A 21,271-nucleotide genomic window follows, 5' to 3' on the forward strand; every position below is an offset into this window, starting at 1 on the left:
ATTTTGTTGAATTCTACAAATTCTTAAAAAGGATTTAGTTTGCGTTTATTTATTTATTTTGAATTTAAGCTTGAGATAAAGAATTAAATGTACTCACACTCAAGCCTAGGCACGAAAACATACATATCCATGCGTTCCTACACATACACATGCATACCAAGGAGCACTGGAATTGATTGCATTTATGTATTGCATGTGAAAATTGTTTGTTTTTGTTTAAGTGTAATTTGCATGTTGTTGTTGTTGTTGTTTTTGTGTTTTGTCATAGAGTATCAGTCTCTCATGCCAGTTAAAATTTTGCACACACACACATATAAAGATAATTTTCCATGGGATGTTTGGTGCGTGCGTTTGCTTGGCATAGTAATTGACTTAGACTTAATAAGATGATATATTCGTGTTGGTGTTTGTGTTGGTTGTTGCATTTTGCATTTTGCATTTTGCATATGATGAAGTATGTATGTGTGTGTGTGATAGTACATGTCATATTGTCAGCTGATCAGTTCTAATTACTTTACTTTGAAATTCATAGAAACTTACTTAAATATCAGTAAGATGGACGGACTGACAAACTGACGGACAAGCAAATACATATTGCATTCAAATGCACACATCCATGGATTCTAAATGAGTTGAAAATTAGATAACAAAGGCGCCATTCACTTCAAATCAGAATTTATTTTAAAATAATTAAAATGGAAATTCATTTAATTTAAGTTGTTATTTTGTATGAGAGAAGTTGTTTGTTTCACACTAGGCTTATTAATTGAATATACAAATATATCTTCTTCTTTAAAAAATATATCCAAAATAATAATAGTAAATAAATAAATGAATAAATAATTTTTAAGAACAGAATTTTATTTTTCTTAACTTAATTAAAGAGAATATTATAAAAGTAAATGCTGGATATGAGAGTACCGCTCAAGATTTCTGAGAACGAAGTAGGGACCAAGAAAACGATGGAAAGATAGTGTGCAGCAGGACTTAGAAGAAATGAACATAAGAAATTAGAAAACAAAAGCTAAAAACTGAAGAATGGAAGACTGTTGTTAAACAGGCTTAGGTCCTACATGGACTGTATAGTCACGGATGATGATGTTTATAAAAGTAAACTTGAAGGTTTTGCTTGGTCAGACACGCACATAGATAGCATGGGGAACCTCGAAACCAAAACTTTGAAAAAAATTTGAATTCTTTCAATAATGATATAAAAATACATTTCAATTTTTTTAGTTTTGATCAGTTACTATTTTTTAAAGTAGACAAGTATTTAATATATTAAAGTTTCCGTTTTAAACAATTTAACAAAACTTATCCAAATCTATTAACAGTGTCCGAACTCTAAGGTTAGTTCCTTACTGTAGAAGAATATATTGGGATTGTCGCTGCAAAATCGAAGATACCGCAAGTAGGGATTTCTTCGTAAGGAACTACTAGAATATCACGTATCATTTATCTTACGAATGTTGCTTTGAAAATTATTATTTTTTTAATTTATAATTAACGCTCTAGTTATTTCCAAGAATGCCTTAAGGCAGCCTTCAATTAAACATCACAGCAGTAGTGTCAATTATATTTATAATTACTCAGAAAACGATTTTATGTTTCGTGAAATCCCCAAATTTTGAATATATAATATTTAATTTTATGATTAATACTTACAAAATTTTTTCTTGTACAAATATTGCTAATTTACTTGTAAATAATGTCTAGTTTTTCAAATAAAAAAAAAATCTTGGGAACTAAAGGGTTAAAGAATACTTTTATGTTTTCTGTTTAATAAAAATTATATTAACCAAGTATCCAGGGTGTCCAAATTAGATTACAAATTTGAATATGCTGGATGAAATCCGTGGTCTACTAATCGCTAATTGCAGTGGTGAACATCTTAACTGAATACGACCATAATAGTCTGGGGAGAGCCTTTGTATATGGTAATGTCGGAGAGAAAGTCAATAAATGTAGTATATACTGTAAATAGAGAGTATTAAAAATAACTCATGTGATTAATTCTAAGCAATGGTCACAATTATTATGAGTTAATTCGAAAGAGTTTCTTTATCAGTTGGGCTGTTAATGTGTTGGGCTTTTTCTGTTGAATTGCTGCAAAAAACATGAGAACAGTTGCAGAGTGGGAAAGGTTATGATATATGTTTTTTGAAAGACATCGCATAATTAAGATTGACTAACTCAAAAATGAAAGATCAGTTACAGGAAAATATCATATAATACTTTAAGACGACTTAGTTGATGAAATTAGGGAATAAATGAAGTTTGCATTTGCTTTTGTCATGATCACATGATTCAGCTCATTCATCAGTCATTCGCCCAGCAGAATTGATCAAAACACATTGTCTAGAAATACTGTATCCCACGTATTCATCTGATTTTTACTTGTAACGATAAAGAGCTTCGTTCTCTTTTATATGCTACCAAATTTCCAAATTAAAAAAAATGGAATTTAATTTCAATTAAATTCGGATGTAATAGTTATATCGTCAAAGGATAAGAAATATACTGAGGACTTTTTCAACTTTTCAGAATGTGCATAAGAAATATGTCTTGAGCTAAATTAAAAAATAAACAAATATTTATCTTTGTTTGGTAATGTGAGTGTGGATGAGCTAACAGGAAACCGATGAGTCTTTAATAATAAAATCTTCACTCAGCCTTATTACTTCTCCCATTCACCCACCTTTATCTTGTTTGGTGGTAATTAAAGTAGAGATATCACAAACATTTAATATAATTACATAATTTAGAAAGAATGAAAGGAAAATTTAACTTTTTCAGTAAAAACTTATTGTTTCTATCACCACAAGAAGTAATAAATTTCAAAGAACATATAATCATTATGATGATGATATTCCTTTACGTATGGGTATTATTAAAGGACATCAATAGGCTTTGAAAATACTCTGAAATCTTATTAACAATCTTCTTTAATGACTTTTGTATTCAACTTGTATCTTCGGTTTTGTTCTTTTATCTTACACTCAACGTTGGCAAATTTGTTCTGAGCCCTCAAATAAAAGACTTAGCAGCTTTAAGGCAAAAATTTTAATTCTATGACAAAATGATTTCTACGAGAATATCCAAAAACTTTAAATATGAAATCTTGTTTAAATTTTTGTTGTCTTTGTAATTTCGGTAAGAATGGCACTTTAAAGTATCTGGAATATTAGCAGCAAATGGAAATATAAACCTGCCTACACATGTGCTCTACATCTAAAGGATTTCGGCACTTCGAAGTGCTTTACTGAAATTTTAGAGCTTAAGCTGAAATTCTTTGTCTGCTGAGTTTAGGATTTTGCAAATGTGCACCAATTGAGAAATGTTGAATTTCACATGTGCATGTGTGCGCTTGTATCTGTGAGCTTAAACTATTATAACTACGGGTATACATATAGCGTCCTGTATGTAAGATACTTTCAGTACTTTTGCAATATCGTTTAACACTCTCATACAACAGCTACAACATCACAAGCCTTACAACAACTGCAACAGCAATCAATTTATCATTGCAGATGCAAACATCTGAAACAACACCTGCTGGCATTGTAGTGACTATATATTGTACTTACTATGTACATGTTCAAGTATATATATATACACCCAAATAAAGATGTATATCAGATACCAGATATAAGTATGGCTTAAATTGCATATTTTTACAATTGAAAATATGTGCAGAATCATATACGTTTATGTTTGCATATTTATTACTTAACGAATTGCTTTAAATTAAATAAAATAAAATAAAATAAAATAAGATAAAATAAAATAAAATAAAATAAAATAAAATAAAATAAAATAAAATAAAATAAAATAAGATAAAATAAATTCTTTAGAATAGTATAGAATACGAAAAAAATATACAGGGTAATACACGTAGACTTATTATAGAGTAGTTTTAATCATTACCATTTGTACTAGAGTTTGTTGAAAATCATTGGTGGATTATTGACAAATGTCTGTCCGTACATTAAAATCATCAATCATTTGAACATCTCTGAACTTAAACTTTTTCCGCATTATAAAAAAAAACCCTAGACTACCATTGTCAGCCTTGTCAGTGACAATTATATTATCATAAGTTCTCACGATCACTAGATATGAATTCCGACCACCGTGTAAATGTCGACTTAAGCGCCATTCAAGAGAGAAAATCTTAAAATGGTACTTAAAAATGATAGTCTATACCTTTAAATGACACGCAACCAACATGTTGGAGTACATCATTCAGCTTCTCGCCAACATGTTGTGAATGATAGTCTGTTACCCAAAAACTTACATTCGTCATTCACTAACACACTTATAGCTTGTGAAATACACTTACAGCGTGCGTAAACACCCATATGCTTCAAAAATTTTGCTTGAATGGCAACTCTTGAATATGAGCATGTTCGAGTTCGGTCGCTAGAATAAATTTGAGCAGGATTTGATTGACTTTCAAAAATTATAGTCTGCAACACGCTTTAAGCTTTGTATTAACAGCTAACTAGAATTTTGCTGTGTGAATAGTGTATAAGTATGGTTGAAAAAGTATAAGTCATATAAACGCATGTGAACTTAAATTATACGTTCTGCTGGAATCAATATGAGTTTATACAAATTTCAGTTAAATACCACTATCGAATCAATTATTTTTGTTTAATATATATAGTACATAAAAGATATAACGATTCGATTTTTTACTTTCCAACACATGTTTAAATGTCTATATCTAGCTTTGAGAATATTTTACTTAATCAGTTCATCTTGTCGAGCAAATAAAGTACTACATATTATACTTAATAGAAATAAGTTAGACAATACAGATCAAACTCCAGAATATAACCGTGGAATTACTCCACACATCATCAGATGTGTCTGCTATAATAATATAAAGAAATTGTTTTATTATTTATTTTACTTACTGTTAAGAAAAAAATAATAAAAATTATTATAAAAGTCAAATACTTTTTGAAATAGTAATTTAAAAAAAAAGCCATCAAGAATATTATGAAAATAAATATTATTAAATTTTAAATTGAAATAGTGCTAGTATTCAACAAGAAAATACATCAAAACAGCACTATATTAGATTATCTTGTACATTGAAGTTATATAAGGAAACTATGTTATATGACAGAGTTCAACTTACTTTAATATACATTAGTAAAATAGATGGCATATATGCTAAACATACTTAAATTTTCACTTACTTCTCTCCGGATATATTCCAATTTAGAGAATATTATATTAATATTGTTGACTTAAGATAGCACTTGCACTTCACCATATGAAATTTATTATCATTATTATTATTGTTGTTGTTGTTGTGGTTTACTTTAGTGCTTTGCACACTTTTACTCTTTTACGGTTGAGGGGCTTATCCCTGCTCCACATTAAGCTTTAACTGCTCGTATACTAGAATTATTATCATTTATTTATCTTTTAACTGATGACGAACCGTAGATCAGTATATCTTCCTGTGCGTCCTGAGGTAGACTTAAGGTTTGTTAGAGTTGCGTTGGGCAACGTATCGATTTTTGTGAATAGTTTTAGGGCTCTGTCCTTGATATATTTTTTCACTGAGTCGATCCTTAGATCTCTATCCATATTATTATTAGCTTGTCTTAATTTTGGAAGACTATTAATACCAATAATTATTTGTATCAAGGGGTGTGAGGTGTACTTTGGGTTTTTGAAGCGGACCTATTGCGGGTTTAAGAAAGCAAACGCATTAATGCAACACCTTTTATCGTCACGAATGATTTCTTTTTCTTATTTGTATTTGTGAAATAAGGCAATTGTGTTTGTGCCTATCTATGCCATTATTCCTTATTCCTTACACCTATTACCTTATTATCTTATTTATCTATTTTCTGCATCCCTCCGTTTGTCTGTCTGTTATCCGGTTTCGTGCGTGGTGAATCCTTTGCACACTGCACACAGCTTGTGAATGATTTTGTTTGTGTGCATTTCCTTTGCCACACCATTCCCCTCTTAAAACGCAAATAATTGCGCATATGTTCATTTGCGTGCAACACACACACACACACACATGCGATGGAACTGTTTGAACGAACGAATGAACGAACGCATAAAAGAAATTCTTATTGGAATTTTGTAAATCGTACACTGCAATCCTATAAAACAAATCTATGCAAATTCTTCCTGGCATTGTGCATTGTTGTTGTTGTGTTGTTTTGTTGTTTTGTTCATTGTAATATTTTGTTGGTATTTGCAAAATGAATGATGCTTCTTTAGTGAATTATTGTTACGTGTTGTTGTTGTTGTTGTTGTTGTTGTTGTTGTTGCGTTGTGCTGCACTCTACTCTCCTAAATACAAAGTGTTTAGTTGTTGACATGTGTTTAAATTTAAAAATCACAAATTTTCAAGCAATTAATCTGTTGAATATGCAATTTGTTGCAAGCAAACTTGCCTTGCTTCTTCTTTGTTTTTTAGTTTAATTTCATTTTTTTTTTGTGTTGAATATTTTTAATATATATATATATATATTCTAGTTTGGTTATAAATTAAAAGTGACAGGAATTATTTGTAGAGAATTAAAAGCACAATTAAATACTTGAAGGGATAATTTATATTAAACAGAATGAAAGTATTTTGCAAATTCAAGAAAATCCAAGTGATAAATTGTAATTTTGTTTTTAAATAAATTAAAATGTTTTAAAGAGATTAGCCATCAAAAATATACTAGGCATTTCTTTCAACGTTCCATGAGTTTTAAATGTGGTTTTGCTAAAAAACCAAACAACAAAGACAAAAATTTCACCTTAATATAATTGAACACTCCAGTTACTAAAATAAATAAAATATTGTAAAATATTATTATATGTATATTATTTATATATTATACACTGCAAAATATCTTGGTGTAACGCTGGACGGAAAAATTCGGTGGAAGGAACACATAAAAAAGAAACCAGATGAGCTTGAAAATGGAATGGCTAAATTTAAGATTTATTTTTATTACTATATAATCAATTTTTAAAACCAGTATGGTTGTACAACGCTGAACTATGGGGGCGTGCTACCCAAAGTAACGTCGAAATAATCCAACCTTTCCAGAACAAGGTTTTACGACATATGGTATTTTAAAAGCAGCATGGTACATTAGGAACACCGATATACACCGCGATCTAAAATTGTTCACAGTCGCTGGAGATATAAAAGAAGGAGTAACATGTAAACACAGAAGCTGTTAACATCATAACGTCGTATGGACAATCCAAGACGACTAAAACGGCGAAATGTCGCTGACAAGGCATTAGTTTAGAATGTAGAGTAATTTGTTTAGAAAATTGCTTATTTATGTACTTATATTAATGATCAGCTAATGATCAGCTACTCGTTGTTTGTAGTATAAATTGTCGTGGCGATAAATAAAGAAATATAAATTATATTATACACCATGAAAGTAATGAAAAAAGAATGCTTTAATAAGAATGGCATTTCTGTAACGATTTTTATCGTTTAATATTTTATTAATTCGAGAATACATCTTTTGTTCCTCGTGTGTGAATGTCTCATAAAGTTCATCTATATAATCTCTTAAACATATTCCTGTCATATCAAGAACATCTTCCACGGTCGTTTTTGTTTTGTTGTAGTAAAATTTCGGTTAAGTGTAGATTAATGAAACTGAAATGACACGATGAGGAATACTATATATATAAAGTAGACATAATAGAATTACATATATAATGAATATTGAAAAATTTAACATTTCATTCTTTTTCTCAGTAATTATTATTTGACCTGGCTATGCATCCTTCAGCATTCTGTAGTAACCGCTTACCTTTGAACTTATCACTGTGGGTTGCAGTGATATATATAATTGAAAAAAAAATCCATAATGTTAGTATTGTTCGCAATCAAATGCTACTCTGAAGAACTGTTAACTTTTTAAATTAAATTACAAACTCCACTAATCATTCTTGCCGGTTGATGCATTTATTTTTAAAGAACAAAGATTTCAGCGATCCTTGTTTCGTTCCATGGAACATAATTGAATTAACAACAACAACAATGACAAAGAAAAAAAACGAAAAAAAGTTTGAAAAAATGCTTAACTTTTACTTCAGCATGCAAAATGCGCTTATATTTCAGTTTCTCATTCAAAAGTTACGTATACGCCCCGTGCCGTAGAATCGCTGCGTGCACTAAACTTTCACTTAGTAACTTTTTGACTTTCTACTCTTATTTATCTTTGTACTCTTGATATTCTTACTTTATTTTTATTTAATTCAGTTTGTCTGTTTGTTCTTTAATGTTTTTAATGTTTTTAATTTTTTTTATTTTTTTATTTTTTTATTTCGTAAATAATTAGACAACAAAGAACTTGAACGTTAGACAAAGGGTAATGAAGCCACTTAAGGTTTACTATTTCATAATTTCTTTTGCTTGCTTGCTTTATATAGAAGATGATGATGTAGATGATGTTAACACTGGCAGAGGAGGAATAAATAAAATTATATTTCTGTTATATTTATTCTTAAATATTTTACGTTTTATAATAACTATTTTATTATTAAATTTCTGATAACCATTTCCATTATGTGCTTATAAAAATCTGATAAATCTTAAATCTGATGATTTAAGGGTTGGCTATGTTGCCAAAAAGTATTTTTTTTTATTGCAGACATCAATAAAAAAGTTCCCAAAAACTTCGAATCATCTGCAAATATACATCTAGCAGGGAGTTGTTAGGAATAGAAATAAACAGGGTACCAGCTCCCAACGGAGCGGTGCACTGCGACCATGATTGATCTTTTGTGCCACAACAGAACCTAACCAAACAGAAGACATACTACCTTCCGAATGAATGTCAGTCAGAATGTCGGCCGTTGAGGACCTCCTAATGTCAGAAGGGGAGACAAGTTCTCGACACAGTGACCTCCTCCTGGCCCAGATCAAGGCTGGGCAGTTACAAAGAATGTAACTGGAAATCGCGTCTCCTTCTAAGCAGAGTCGACAATCTATCTCTTTGGACTGACCCATTTTGTTAAGGTGATAACGGATTCCATGGTGACCCATTAAATATCCCATCAACAACATCAACTTTGTTGTGCTGAAGAAAGATACCTTATCATAACTGTAAGGATGAACCAGCTCTTTAGCCTACCGGTTATCTGGAATGTCGCGCCAGTAGCAAATTCTCACGGCTGAAAACCAATTATCAATCAGAGACCTAGTTGTAGACCAACTGAATCAAAGCATCACTTTGTTTTTGCTTACCAACTGCTGCAGCCTGTCATAGCAGTCTAACAGGGAGCTGCAGGGAGCTGTTATTCCAACCAAAAATGATAGCTATTAACAATATTTGAAGATGTAAATTTTATTAAATATTAAATATTATTAAGTCTTTAAATATTGACAATGACTAGTCAAAACAATATTATAATAAAATATGAACCTTACAGCAGAGTGCATTTATCAGTAAGATTTCACAGATTGAGCTAAAGAGCTCAATCTTATAGAGCTTGTGAAATTAATATCTTCTGCAGTAACTATTTCTTTGAATAAGTTCTTGATAATTTATTAGTTCCTTTCCTTAGAGCTACTACCTTATTTTCTTCTTTTCTTTATGGTTGTTTTTCTCCCTTATTTTTCATTATTGTTTCATCTTCTTCAGTGTTGTTGTCTTTTTTTATAATCTTATTTGACTTTCTATTATTTCTAATATATTCTTCACGATTTATAAGCCGTTTCTTCCGTAATCAATTTTTCTAAAATTCGTCGTAATCTTCTTCCTTTCTTTTTGTTTTCTTCATTACCTAAAACTTCGCTTATTCTTCCATAAAATCCTTCATCATGTTCATTTTGATCGTTTTTCCCTTTACGAATTTCTATTTAATTTTTTTGTAAATATTTCTTCTCTGTTCCTTATATGTATCTTATTTTTCCTTTTTCCGTGTCTTTTTTTCTGTGTACATTTCTATTTTCGTCCTTCATAATCATCTTCTCCCTCGTGTTCGTTCGTCTTTATCGTGTCTCTTCCTTACCACTTTCTCCATACATTTATTTTTAATCTCTTTTTGAACTACTTAAGATATGTCACATCGCTTTCCACATACCATATTACTTCTTTGTATTTATTTCATCTCACCGTTGCTCCTTGTTCTTGTCCTCATCTGTCTTGTTATTAATGTTTATTCATACTGTACACTATTATTTTTATCTGAATGCAACTCGGCCTCCTTCTCACTTCTTCAAATGATAAGCAATTTGCAGATACATTCATGATGTACACGAATATTCCGAGGGAATTATAAGTGTAAGAAAAATGTATATGAAAATAAATTTGAAAACAAAAATCATAAAATATTTTGAATGAAATTATTCTATTTTATTTCTACCGCATTACCATAAAGTAATGACTTTTTCATGCTCATAGGCATAAAAATGCACTTATACTTTCTTCATAAAATTAGCATAAAAGCTAGTAGGAAGCAAAAATCTCTGTCATTTCATATACGAATATTACATGAGTGCTCCGCTGGCAGAGGAAATTTATTTGAATTGTCGCAGACATTAACTTCTGACAAAATTTAATGAGATAACTTTCTTGACATTTAAAAGACGAAGTATCTCAAAAAAACGAAAAGAAAAAAGAAGCAAACAGCAATAACAAAAATAAAGTAGAACATAAACAAGAAAACAGTTTTATACTACTCAAATAGCAGATACATCTGCGATGCCTCGTATTTGAATGAGTATCTTTGCATCTAGCGAGCTGCAGCCTGCAGCCTGCAGCCTGCAACTTGCAACTCTTTCAAAACCCAAACTGACAAAAGAACTGACAGCACAAAAACAAAGTTAATACTTCAAAATGCATACAGGAAACAGGAACAAATTTCAGTAGCGCCCAAAAACGAAGTCACATATTTACTGCCACTTAAACAGATGAGTTCAGTTAGTTCAGTTGAATTTAGTTGAATTGAGTTGGGTTGAGTTCGGTTGAGTTGGATTGACTTGGGTTGACTTGGGTTGTTTTGGGTTGAGTTGAGTTGAGTTGAGTTGAGTTGACTGAAGTTGACTTAAGTTGACTGGAGTTGACTGCAATTGCAGTAGGTATATCAGCATTGCCCATCGAAGCTGTATGGAAGTTTTATTCGGTTTGGCATATACCTTACACCTCACACCTTTTTCTTCCCGTCTCTATTTTTATTGTATGTCGTATATCGTATGTCATTTCGTTTCATTTCATTTTCTTACCAAAACAAAGTCTTCCGCATTGGTCTTGAGGTAGCAAACATAACCACACCATCAATAAGAAGAATGAGAATAACATCCTCACAACGGTACCGACATTTACTTGTACATACATTTAGAAGACTACTTAATATATTTTGTATATTATTCATCAGGAATCATCAGGAAATGTTGCAATTTTACGGTTCCATAAAAACATTGCAAGAAAAATATTGTCAATTATACACATGACACTGTCGTCTTTATGGAAAAGTTCTTCCACAAGTTTTTGCTTCTTATTTCGTCAAAATGCAATTGTACCACCAATTACCGCAAATTGACATGAAATTATGAGTTGTTCCGTTCTGCAATTCGGGTCTGAACCTGAATGCATGAGCACACACACACACACACACACACACACATACACACAGAGACGAAGAGATATATATGTGGCGCGTCGTCTATTTGGTAGGGTAGTAGGCATTCATCATCCTTTCATGTGCATTATTAATAGCCTCGACTGCATGTGGATCGGAGTGTGTTCGTATATGTAAGTGTTTTGTGTAAGGATTTTATATCCTTTATCATTATTTCTTTTCATAGTTTTTAAGTGTTCTGTGTGAGTCTTTACGACTGAAGAAGTCTATTCATAATTGTTGCTCAGTTAAATTCAAAAATTTATGTTTTCACTGTGATGGTTAGTTAGCATATAACTTGACGTTTAATTGGCCTAACAAAAATTGAAGACAAATGGCGTAGATTTCTTTACTCATGACTAAATGTTAGTTTTGAAACGTGAATAAGAACAAAAGTATAAGGTAAACGAACAGATACCTACAAAAACTATTACAAAGCATTTATAGTTTGTTTCAATGAAACACAAAATATTTCTTCACTATCGTCCAAACTCCAAGTTAATATTCAAAAAATATATAAAAAATAAATTAATTTTATGAATAAATCAATGACTAATGGCATAGGATATGTAAATGTTGCTGATGTGATTTCGATTACCCGGATACGCCACTTCCGAACAATTTTATCCAAAAGTCTGTAGCTTAATTCCATAGTCTACAGATGTCGGGTATTAACAAAAAACTACACATACCATGTTTTTCCAAGTAGTACACATAATTTATACATCGATTACACAAGCAACAAGTGATAAGTAGACACAATAGAAGACTTAATTAGATACTTAGAATATGGGTAGATGAATTATTTTGACCGAGCCGAACCAAAATATCCTGAGCAGGCAAACTACAAAGACTATATACAAAGACTATATTTAGGGCAAGATTCGTTTTATTTATTAGTCATATTTCACATTCATCATATTTTTATTCGCACCAAATGTCTTGTCTTACGGCAACCTTTGCGGCTGGCAAACATATAGTAGTAACTGCTGTCCAGACTTAGAGCATAACATACCTATATATACCAGATGTTGTTTGAGCGGACAAAGCAATACCCGTTTAAAACTTATGAGCCATTTCTTTCTTTAAATCATAATTTAACGTAACTTTAAGCAATATGCTAAGATATCTTAACTAAGTGCATACCACTTAACTTGTTAACTAGTGATTGAAAGGAATGGACTTAGTCCACAACGAAAATATAGAACGTTTTTTAGTCTGAAAATATCTCAACCCAATTTTGTCTACATTTTCTTGACGAAAAATGTTTATGCTAATTAATTAATTAATTACACAGTTACAATTAAAGACACCACAGGTTCAGTGGTGCCTCCAGCCCGCGGAAAATGCAAAGTGAAGCATGTATCTATCTTATCAGTTCGTGCTCTGTGTCTGCAAGAATTTGAATCTTACATATCAATGAGAGCTATTCATTGAACTATGTTAACGGAGGTCTGCAATCTAAAATCGAGATATCAGTAACCGTAATTTGTACAACTGAACTTAAGAGGTTCTCAGCAGCTATCGCAATATAGGCTTAGCAGGTCAGAGTATGTCATTGTGTTTTTTCTAGTAATGAAAATGAGTGATGACCTATAGTTATATGTGAAATTCTAAATTTGCATTTGTTTGTGATTTGCTGCGTTATAAATAATGCTATAAGCTAGCATTATTTGATAGGAATGATGAGTACAATTTAATTAAAAAAAAAAAAAAGAAATGTGCAACTAGTATTCGTGGTGTAATACAGCACTTTAAGATATTTTTCAAAAAAAAGTAAAACAAAAAAAAGAATATCCCTTTTTTATTTTTAATTTATGAACTTCTTGACATATCTACGAGTTTCAACATACATATACACTGTATGTACTGTATGTATGCGCACTTCGTAATGCTCAGAAATACTCAGATACTTTATCGGAAACTATCAGAAAGTTTATCTCGAACACATGCAAACTAAATAACAATTGCAACAAATCGAATCATTGCAAAAGTTTCTACTGCTTAACTAAATAAAATCGTGCCGTCTGCCGTTCGCTTTCTGCCTACTCTTGTTGGTGGGGCTTGCCCACGACACCCTCTCCAGATTGCCTACGGGCACCAATATCGGCCGTCTTTAATCTTAAGTTAAGATTGCGGATTTGCGAGAGGAGCTTTTGTCGTGGCAATTGTTCGCCTGTCGTCTGCCGCTGCTGCTGCTGCTTGGCAACAAACCCAGCTGCAGGATGGCCCAGTCGAGTGCATTTTTACTTGTTTTTTGTTTTTGGTTTTTTGTTTTTGGTTTTTTGTTTTCAATATAAATTTTTATAAATTGCTGTTTTGGCAGTACAGTACGAGAAAAAAGCATGAATTAAAAAACAAAAAAAATCTGCTGAAAAGTTGAGAAATCTTTCGTATAAATACAAAAATTGTGTCTTTGCGTCTTTGCGTCTTTGCAGCGGAAGTGATTGGAAATTGTTTCTCATCGCAGTTTTCGAAATCCTTGCAGTCAACTTTGCCATTGTGTGAACACGTTACGTTATATTACGTTACGTTGCACTCGTTACGTTAGAGCGCGAACGTATGAAGTATGAAGCTGCGAGCTAACGTACTCGTTAGTGTGTTACGACAATTTAAAGTTTTTCAACACAACCATTTTTTCGAATTTCCTCCTTTCAATAATATTTCTTACTTTATTTCATTTCATTTCATTTCATTTTTTTTTCTCTTATTTTCTTTTCTATTGAGTTTTCTTTCTGAGAGCGAAAGAAGAAAACAACAAATTTATTATTATTTTTTCCTATTTCTTGACAATTTATTTGCGGTTATTTAAGGTGCGATACAACTGCTACAACTGCTGAAAAATTGGAAAAGTTACATTTTATTGTACGGAGCATATATCCTTTTAGTGGATTTCTTTTCCTATTGAGATTCTAATAAAATCGTATAAGTGCGGTCGATATGCTCAAGTGCAGTGGTGGAGTTCCTTAAGAGAAGGGTCATGTAGTTACGAATAGTTACGAATACTACTACAATATAGACCGTGTGCGAGTTCGAGTAAATTGATGGTAAATTGAGGGAAATAGTAAATTAGGTATGTCGGTATGGCAGCGAATGTTGGTATTTACCAGAATTTCGAACAGGATTACCCGAATTAGATAAAAATTAGGTGTATTAGGTGTTACCATTGTGAAGATTTTATAAGATGTTTAATAAATAAATAAATAAATTTGACAATTTTTATTAAAAAATAATAAATAAGTGCAATAAATAAATAAGTATTTACATAAGTGCAGTGCAAAAAATCCCAAGGAAATTTCAATTTACTTTACTTCAATTTACTCGAACTCGCACACGGTCATAACACGGTTAATGTACGCATATTACTATTATTGTTGTGAGGGGATATTGCACCGCAGACTTAGAGTTTATTTGATGTGATGGTTTAGGCAGCCATCGTCTAAACCAGGGCTATCCAGATCAGATAAAATCGCGGACCAATTCAAATCCTTAAATAGGTAGTTTGGAGGGTCGCAGAAATAAATACATACGTTCATAATTATGCCGGAGAAAAAGAATAATACGGCGATAATGTTAAATTTAGTTCTATTAATTCTTCATTAATTTATCTTTTACTATTTACTACCAATATCAACATTATTAATGTTGTTGGCATGCGAAAAATATCTTATTTTTAATGTAATGACTTACGGCACTGGATACGCGTTTCTTGAACCAGAAATATATACTAAAATCTTTGTCAATTGAGTAAATTAATTTGATGTGATGAATTATTTAAAACATTTTAATTCATTTCTTTGGGATGCCAGAAAAATAAAACAGACTAAAATATAACAAAGAAAAATTTGCCTAATTGTGATAGATTAGAAAATTGTCACACCCCGCACAAAGGTTAGCCACGAGGCGGGTGAGACCCATGAACCGTGGTTTGGACAGCCCTGATTCACCAAAGCACTATTATTATTCAAAAACCTTTAAATAAAATATAAAAATTCGCAATCGAAATAGCTTGAATAGCTTCATTCAACAGTATTACTTCTTACAATTTCTAAATTATGCCTAGAACCTTACTTATCCGATTTGATACGCAGACTGTTCTTTATAATTCATTCTCAAGGGTACAAGGCTTTAATGGAGTGGTGGCATTGATACAAATTTTTTTTGATAAAAGAAATTAATGCTCCTGCGCAGCAAAAAGTGCTAAAGCATATTAATGCTGTAATTTAGCACTAAAAAATTATATATCATATATGTATATAAAGAAACGAACTTTAATCTGAAAATTGAGTACATTATTTTCATATAAGGTTTTCATGCACTTTTGTATGCTTCTTCCTTATTTCTTAAGTTAATATCTCAGATGATATAAAGTAGTCCTGATTGAACAAGAAACAAACGTTTCGACATAATCTACCATTCTTTTTCTTAGCTGCTGAATAAATCCTTATAGTATACATTCTTGTCATATATATTACCAGTTGATTTGTTAATAGAAGCAAAAAAAAACGGACTAATTATTGACTGCGTCAGTTTTTAGACTGGAAATTGTTAAGAGCCCCTCTATAGAATTGATTTTATTGTTTTTAGAGGACACGGACACGAATATATTTCATACCAACTGCAAGTAGGAGTAGCTATATGAGTAGCTATAATCTCAACTACGAGTTAAACACTTCGTTAAAAACTTGTGCAACGAGAGGATGTTCCTGTACAGATTTTTTGGCTCTTCTCTATATTTCGGCTATATATATATATATATATATATACTTTCTCTGAAATTCATCTGCTGCGCTGAAAAGTAGTTCAACTAAGCCACTGTTCTCATGTGCAATGCGCTTCCAAAGAGATTGTAGTACGGGTGGGTGTGTGGGTATAAGCGGTATTACGCGTAATCTATGTACCAGGATTTGTATACCTACCTGTACATACGAACATACCTACTTAACTACCTACCCAGACATACTTATATTTATATAATAGATAACGTATGACAAAAACTTATTGTTCGTGAAACGTAAATGGAAGTGCTTGTTAAGTACCTTTTGTGCAAAAGTTTTGCTCACGTGATTTTTCTTGATATGAAGTGATTGTGAATTTGTGCGCGTTTTGAAAATTGTCAAAACTTCAAAACGTTTGAAATGCAATTAAAACTCGAACCGATGTTGCAACATGCAAGAGAAACTTATTTTTCAAATAATGATGGAAATAAAAATTAAAAATAATTCCGCGACTTAAAAGAGATATAAACTGAAACTGAACATTTTAAAATGGAACACATAGAAAGAAACCGACTAAAGCGAATGGGACGTCGCAGATAACATCATATTTGGATCAATTAAAAATGTAATTAAAGAATAATAATAACAGATAATAATTGAAAGAAAAAGAATAGAATATATATTGAGAAAAAATTTAATATGAAATATAAAAAATGTAAAAGTTGAAGTGAAACAGAAATTGTCAAAATTAAACTTTCATTCTGTTGAAATACTTGTGTTCCAAGACATCTTTTCGTACATATTTTCGGAATTTCAGATAATACAATTTAAGCTTGAAAGCGGATTAAACTTTGAATTGCTGCAAAACTTTTGCTCCAACCGTTAAAAGTTTTTCTTCATATTTGGTCCTCTAGTCTCTCCCATTGTCGTATTGTTTTCCGTTTTCCGTTCGCCGCTTACCGCTTGACAGTTGCCGCTTGCCGCTTGCCAGTATGTTGGTGGAGTGTGCTTTTATGGGTTTTCTTAAATCTTTGATATTTAACTTTTAATCTTTGACAGTGTGGCCAAAAATTTACTTCTCTAAATATTTACTAATAGTGAATTTCTTTGCTTTTAAAGCTTTTGAAATTTGCTTTTCCTTTCCCTCGAGTTCTTCTACTTCATATTATTGGATTTATCAAAACTTCACATCTGTGCATTTGTAGTTTTGCACTGATTTCTCTCTACAGCTCTACAGCTCTACAGCACTTTCTCTGTAATTTACTTGAAATGTTGTCACTTTGTTCTTTAAGTCCTAAATCCTGCAAAATATAACGTAACAAAAATGCAAAAGTAAAAGTATTATAGTTTCTACCGAATTTAATTTCATTCAACACCATTAAACTCATTCTCTGCCCTTTTATAAATTAAAATTAAATGTATTATAATAATGCAGACTTGTACTCAATATTTGATTTAAATTAAAACACCTAACTTTTACTATATCTATTGTATTATTGTATAATATCTGTTATAGACAAGTACTCACACGTGAACGGTTTACACACTAACTAAAATTTCAAATATTATTCGAATTATTCGAAGCGTCGTGTATTTCAATCTTCAACTGTAGTCGTGCCCGAGAAAAATACTACAATTCGAATATATTCGAATAGCCACAAAAGCGAAGCGTCTCCGTTACAGAAACATGCTTTTTCCATAACCAAGTTGGAATTTTAGCAATGCACAGAGACCACAGAACCACATGGTTTCCATTTATAATTGCGAATTGTGAATTTTTTTACCTATATTAATAATTATAACACTTAAATGAATGATGTAGTCCATTTCATTAAGCACTGTCATTCACTACTGATATACACTACAATAGGATGATCTCTCCTGCTCATACCGTCAAGGAGCTTTTTTTCTATCTAAAATACTAGTGCCTTACAGTTTGCATTAAAAACATTCTAACCTACCGTATTTAGAGACGATAAGCGGCGCTATACTATATATCACTAAAGCAATGAAAATAGTTCTTGCAGTTGCACTTGATATGACACTAAACATTGGATCCCTGGATCTGATTGCAATATACTTACACTTTTAAAGACATATAGACTGGACAAATAGACTGTTGCCGGGAAGTTTACCTTCTTCACACCAAACTATATGGCCGCAACGATTCTTACAAAATCGTTGTGGACTACATAAAGGTTTTGATTAGTTTAAGACAACAGTAAGATAACAGCATATTTTTAAATGGAGTAATAAAAACTCATAGTAATTACGAAACCACAGCAATCACTATCTTTAAGGCTATGCTAAGAGAAAGAGAATTAACTATCAATATCTTATCGATTGTGCAAATGACCAGTTACAGTTCTTGTGAAACCGCCTTTCAGGGTTAAAGGGAAACTATCCGAAAATGGTTATTTTTCTCAAATTCATCGGTAAAAGCGATATGTATCCCTGTTTCCAAAACAGGGATACACTTATCACAAAAACTCTCTTAATGTAGAAATTAGGAGGGGGTTCATTAGGAGGGGTATAACTACGTGAAGTCTGCCAAGTAAATTCATCCTTAAAATCATCCTAACTTTGTGATTTTTTGAAAACAGATTTCTAAGAAAACTTTTACATTATTCCAGCCTATTTAATCTAATTGCATATGTCGGTTTTATATTTTGTCATATGGGAATATTTAATTATTTTTAAAAAATCTACAAATATATGTTTTTATAGTTTTCTATTGATTTTTTAATTTTTTCTTGCAGAGCGTAAACTCTTCGTTGGTATGCTTAATAAGAAGTACAATGAGCCCGATGTCAGACAACTGTTCATTGGACATGGTGCAATTGAGGAGTGTACTGTACTACGTGACCAGAATGGTCAGAGTAAAGGCTGTGCTTTTGTTACATTCGCAACCAAGCAAAATGCTATTGGAGCTATAAAGGTGAGTATCTATGCCTTATAACTTGTTGATGGATATAAACTGGATAGAAGAGACATGTTTTGTCAAGAAAATGTTTGCTTTATGTGTAATTTTTTTACAGAAACACTTTAAAAACAATAACAATTTAAATTTAATATAAAAAACCAAATATTCCTATAATTAGGAAGTTAAACAATTTCGTTTCCTTGAAATAACACTTCAGATATATTATAATAAATCCATTCCTCATATGTCATATCCTTTTCTCTTAACCTTCTCACACTCACAGCGACATCTCACGCACAACACTCAACACTGGCACATGGTTGCAATCAGTATCAGAATTTATGAAGCCTATCTGTCGTTAGCCTAGAAGCGAAAGTGTCAAAAATTCATTGATATATTGCGGGCTTAATACGAAATTCATTATCACGAAATAAAAAAGCATGACAATAACGAGAACAAAAATGGAAACCGCTACATTTTCCGGGATATGACGATTTGTTGCTTGTCAACTCCGTTGTCAGTTTGTACCTCCAAACGGATTTTTTTTATTTCGTTTATCGTTTTCAACACTGAAACAGAGCACAATCGCATCCGGTTTCGTTTACGTTTAGGGCGAAAGAAACATAAATGCAAATATTGACTTTTGACAGGATAATTTATTTGTTGGATGCGCGGAAGAGCTGAACAATCCCGTGCAGGCAAATAGATCGCAGTGAAATGCAATAAATTGCTTTGTCATTAGCGGCATGCAATAGCAAACGGGAGAAATTGTTGCTGCTACGGCTGCTGCCGCCTAATGCCAGCGACATAACAAGTTGTCCGCATAAAATTTGATTTGTCTTTAAATCGTCATCGAGCACTTTTCCGCTAATATTGCAGCAGGAGCCTGTGTTAGCAATATACCTACTTATTAACAGTCAGCAAAGAGCAGCTAGCAACTAGCAAATAGCAGCATGCAGCATGCAACATGCAGCAAACAGCTAGCAACAACACTTGGCAGCAACGCATCACTAGCAATTTCTGCAAATTGCTCACGTCAAATTGAAAACGTGTGGAATTCGCGTGCTCGCACTGCGAAAGGCGCATTGTGCCGGCACTAGTGCCAGTACCAGTACCAGTACCAGTACCAGTATCACCGCCGGTGTCCATGCCTATTGTTCTGTCTCTGCGCGTATCTACTCGGTATAGCATTGCCATTGACGAAAGTGTTGCTACTTGCATTGCAGCGCAATTGCTCCTGGCAGATGATGTACTCCTGCTACTGATGGTGTTTCATATTGAAATTGTTGTGAATGCTGTTTTTGGTGTTTTTGGTGTTTTTGGTGTCCTCCGGGCAATTCATCTCTGTTCAGTTTCCCTCAAAATTCAACATTCAACATTCAACATCGTTTATGATTTCGAATTTTTGGAACGCATCCAAATACGTTAGCGATTGCACGTTGAGCGTGATGAATGATGGAATTTCAAAGTATGGGCTTGCATGCAATATAAGCCAAATTTTTTAATTGAGATTTTTTCACACTCATCACTATCACACGTACACTCACGCTCACCCACACAAAAGCCCTTAAATTTATACTTTATACTTTTCAATTCCGTTAGAATTTAATTGTTATTTACGATCGAAGTATGATGATGGTATCTATCTTTTTGAAAGGAATTGTTTTGGATTGAAATTCTTTGCCAATTGTTAAAAAATTATTAGAATATTTTAGATTAAATAACTTTAGATTAATAATTTTACCAATGACATCTTATCACGGAGTAATATTAATAATAGCACCTTGAAGAATTACTTGTGGTTCTGGTTTTTGCCCCTCAGCCAGTTTTCAACAATATTTTGAGAATTTATGTTGCCTTATGATTTTAAATTTCTGAAAGCATTTTTAATATAATGATTTTCAACTTAAATTAAAAAATTATGTTCCCTAGCATCACAACCCGGAATGGTTAAATCTTAATTGAAATTATTAGTTTCCTTCACGGCTTTACTACTGCAGTTTCA

At 32.0% G+C, this 21,271-nt stretch overlaps 1 protein-coding gene across 2 annotated transcripts in view; it reads left to right on the top strand.

The window, feature by feature from the left end:
- Positions 1–21,271, top strand: part of LOC119687227 (CUGBP Elav-like family member 2) — a 148,844-nt gene that overhangs the window by 104,652 nt on the left and 22,921 nt on the right. For both annotated transcript variants that reach the window (XM_038101483.1, XM_038101482.1), the window contains exon 5: positions 19,103–19,281. In XM_038101483.1, the coding sequence (XP_037957411.1) occupies positions 19,103–19,281 (179 nt within the window). The remainder of the gene's footprint in view (positions 1–19,102; positions 19,282–21,271) is intronic.

Source organism: Teleopsis dalmanni, chromosome X (genome assembly GCF_002237135.1).
Source record: "Teleopsis dalmanni isolate 2A chromosome X, ASM223713v2, whole genome shotgun sequence".
Taxonomy (NCBI): Eukaryota; Metazoa; Arthropoda; class Insecta; order Diptera; family Diopsidae; genus Teleopsis; species Teleopsis dalmanni.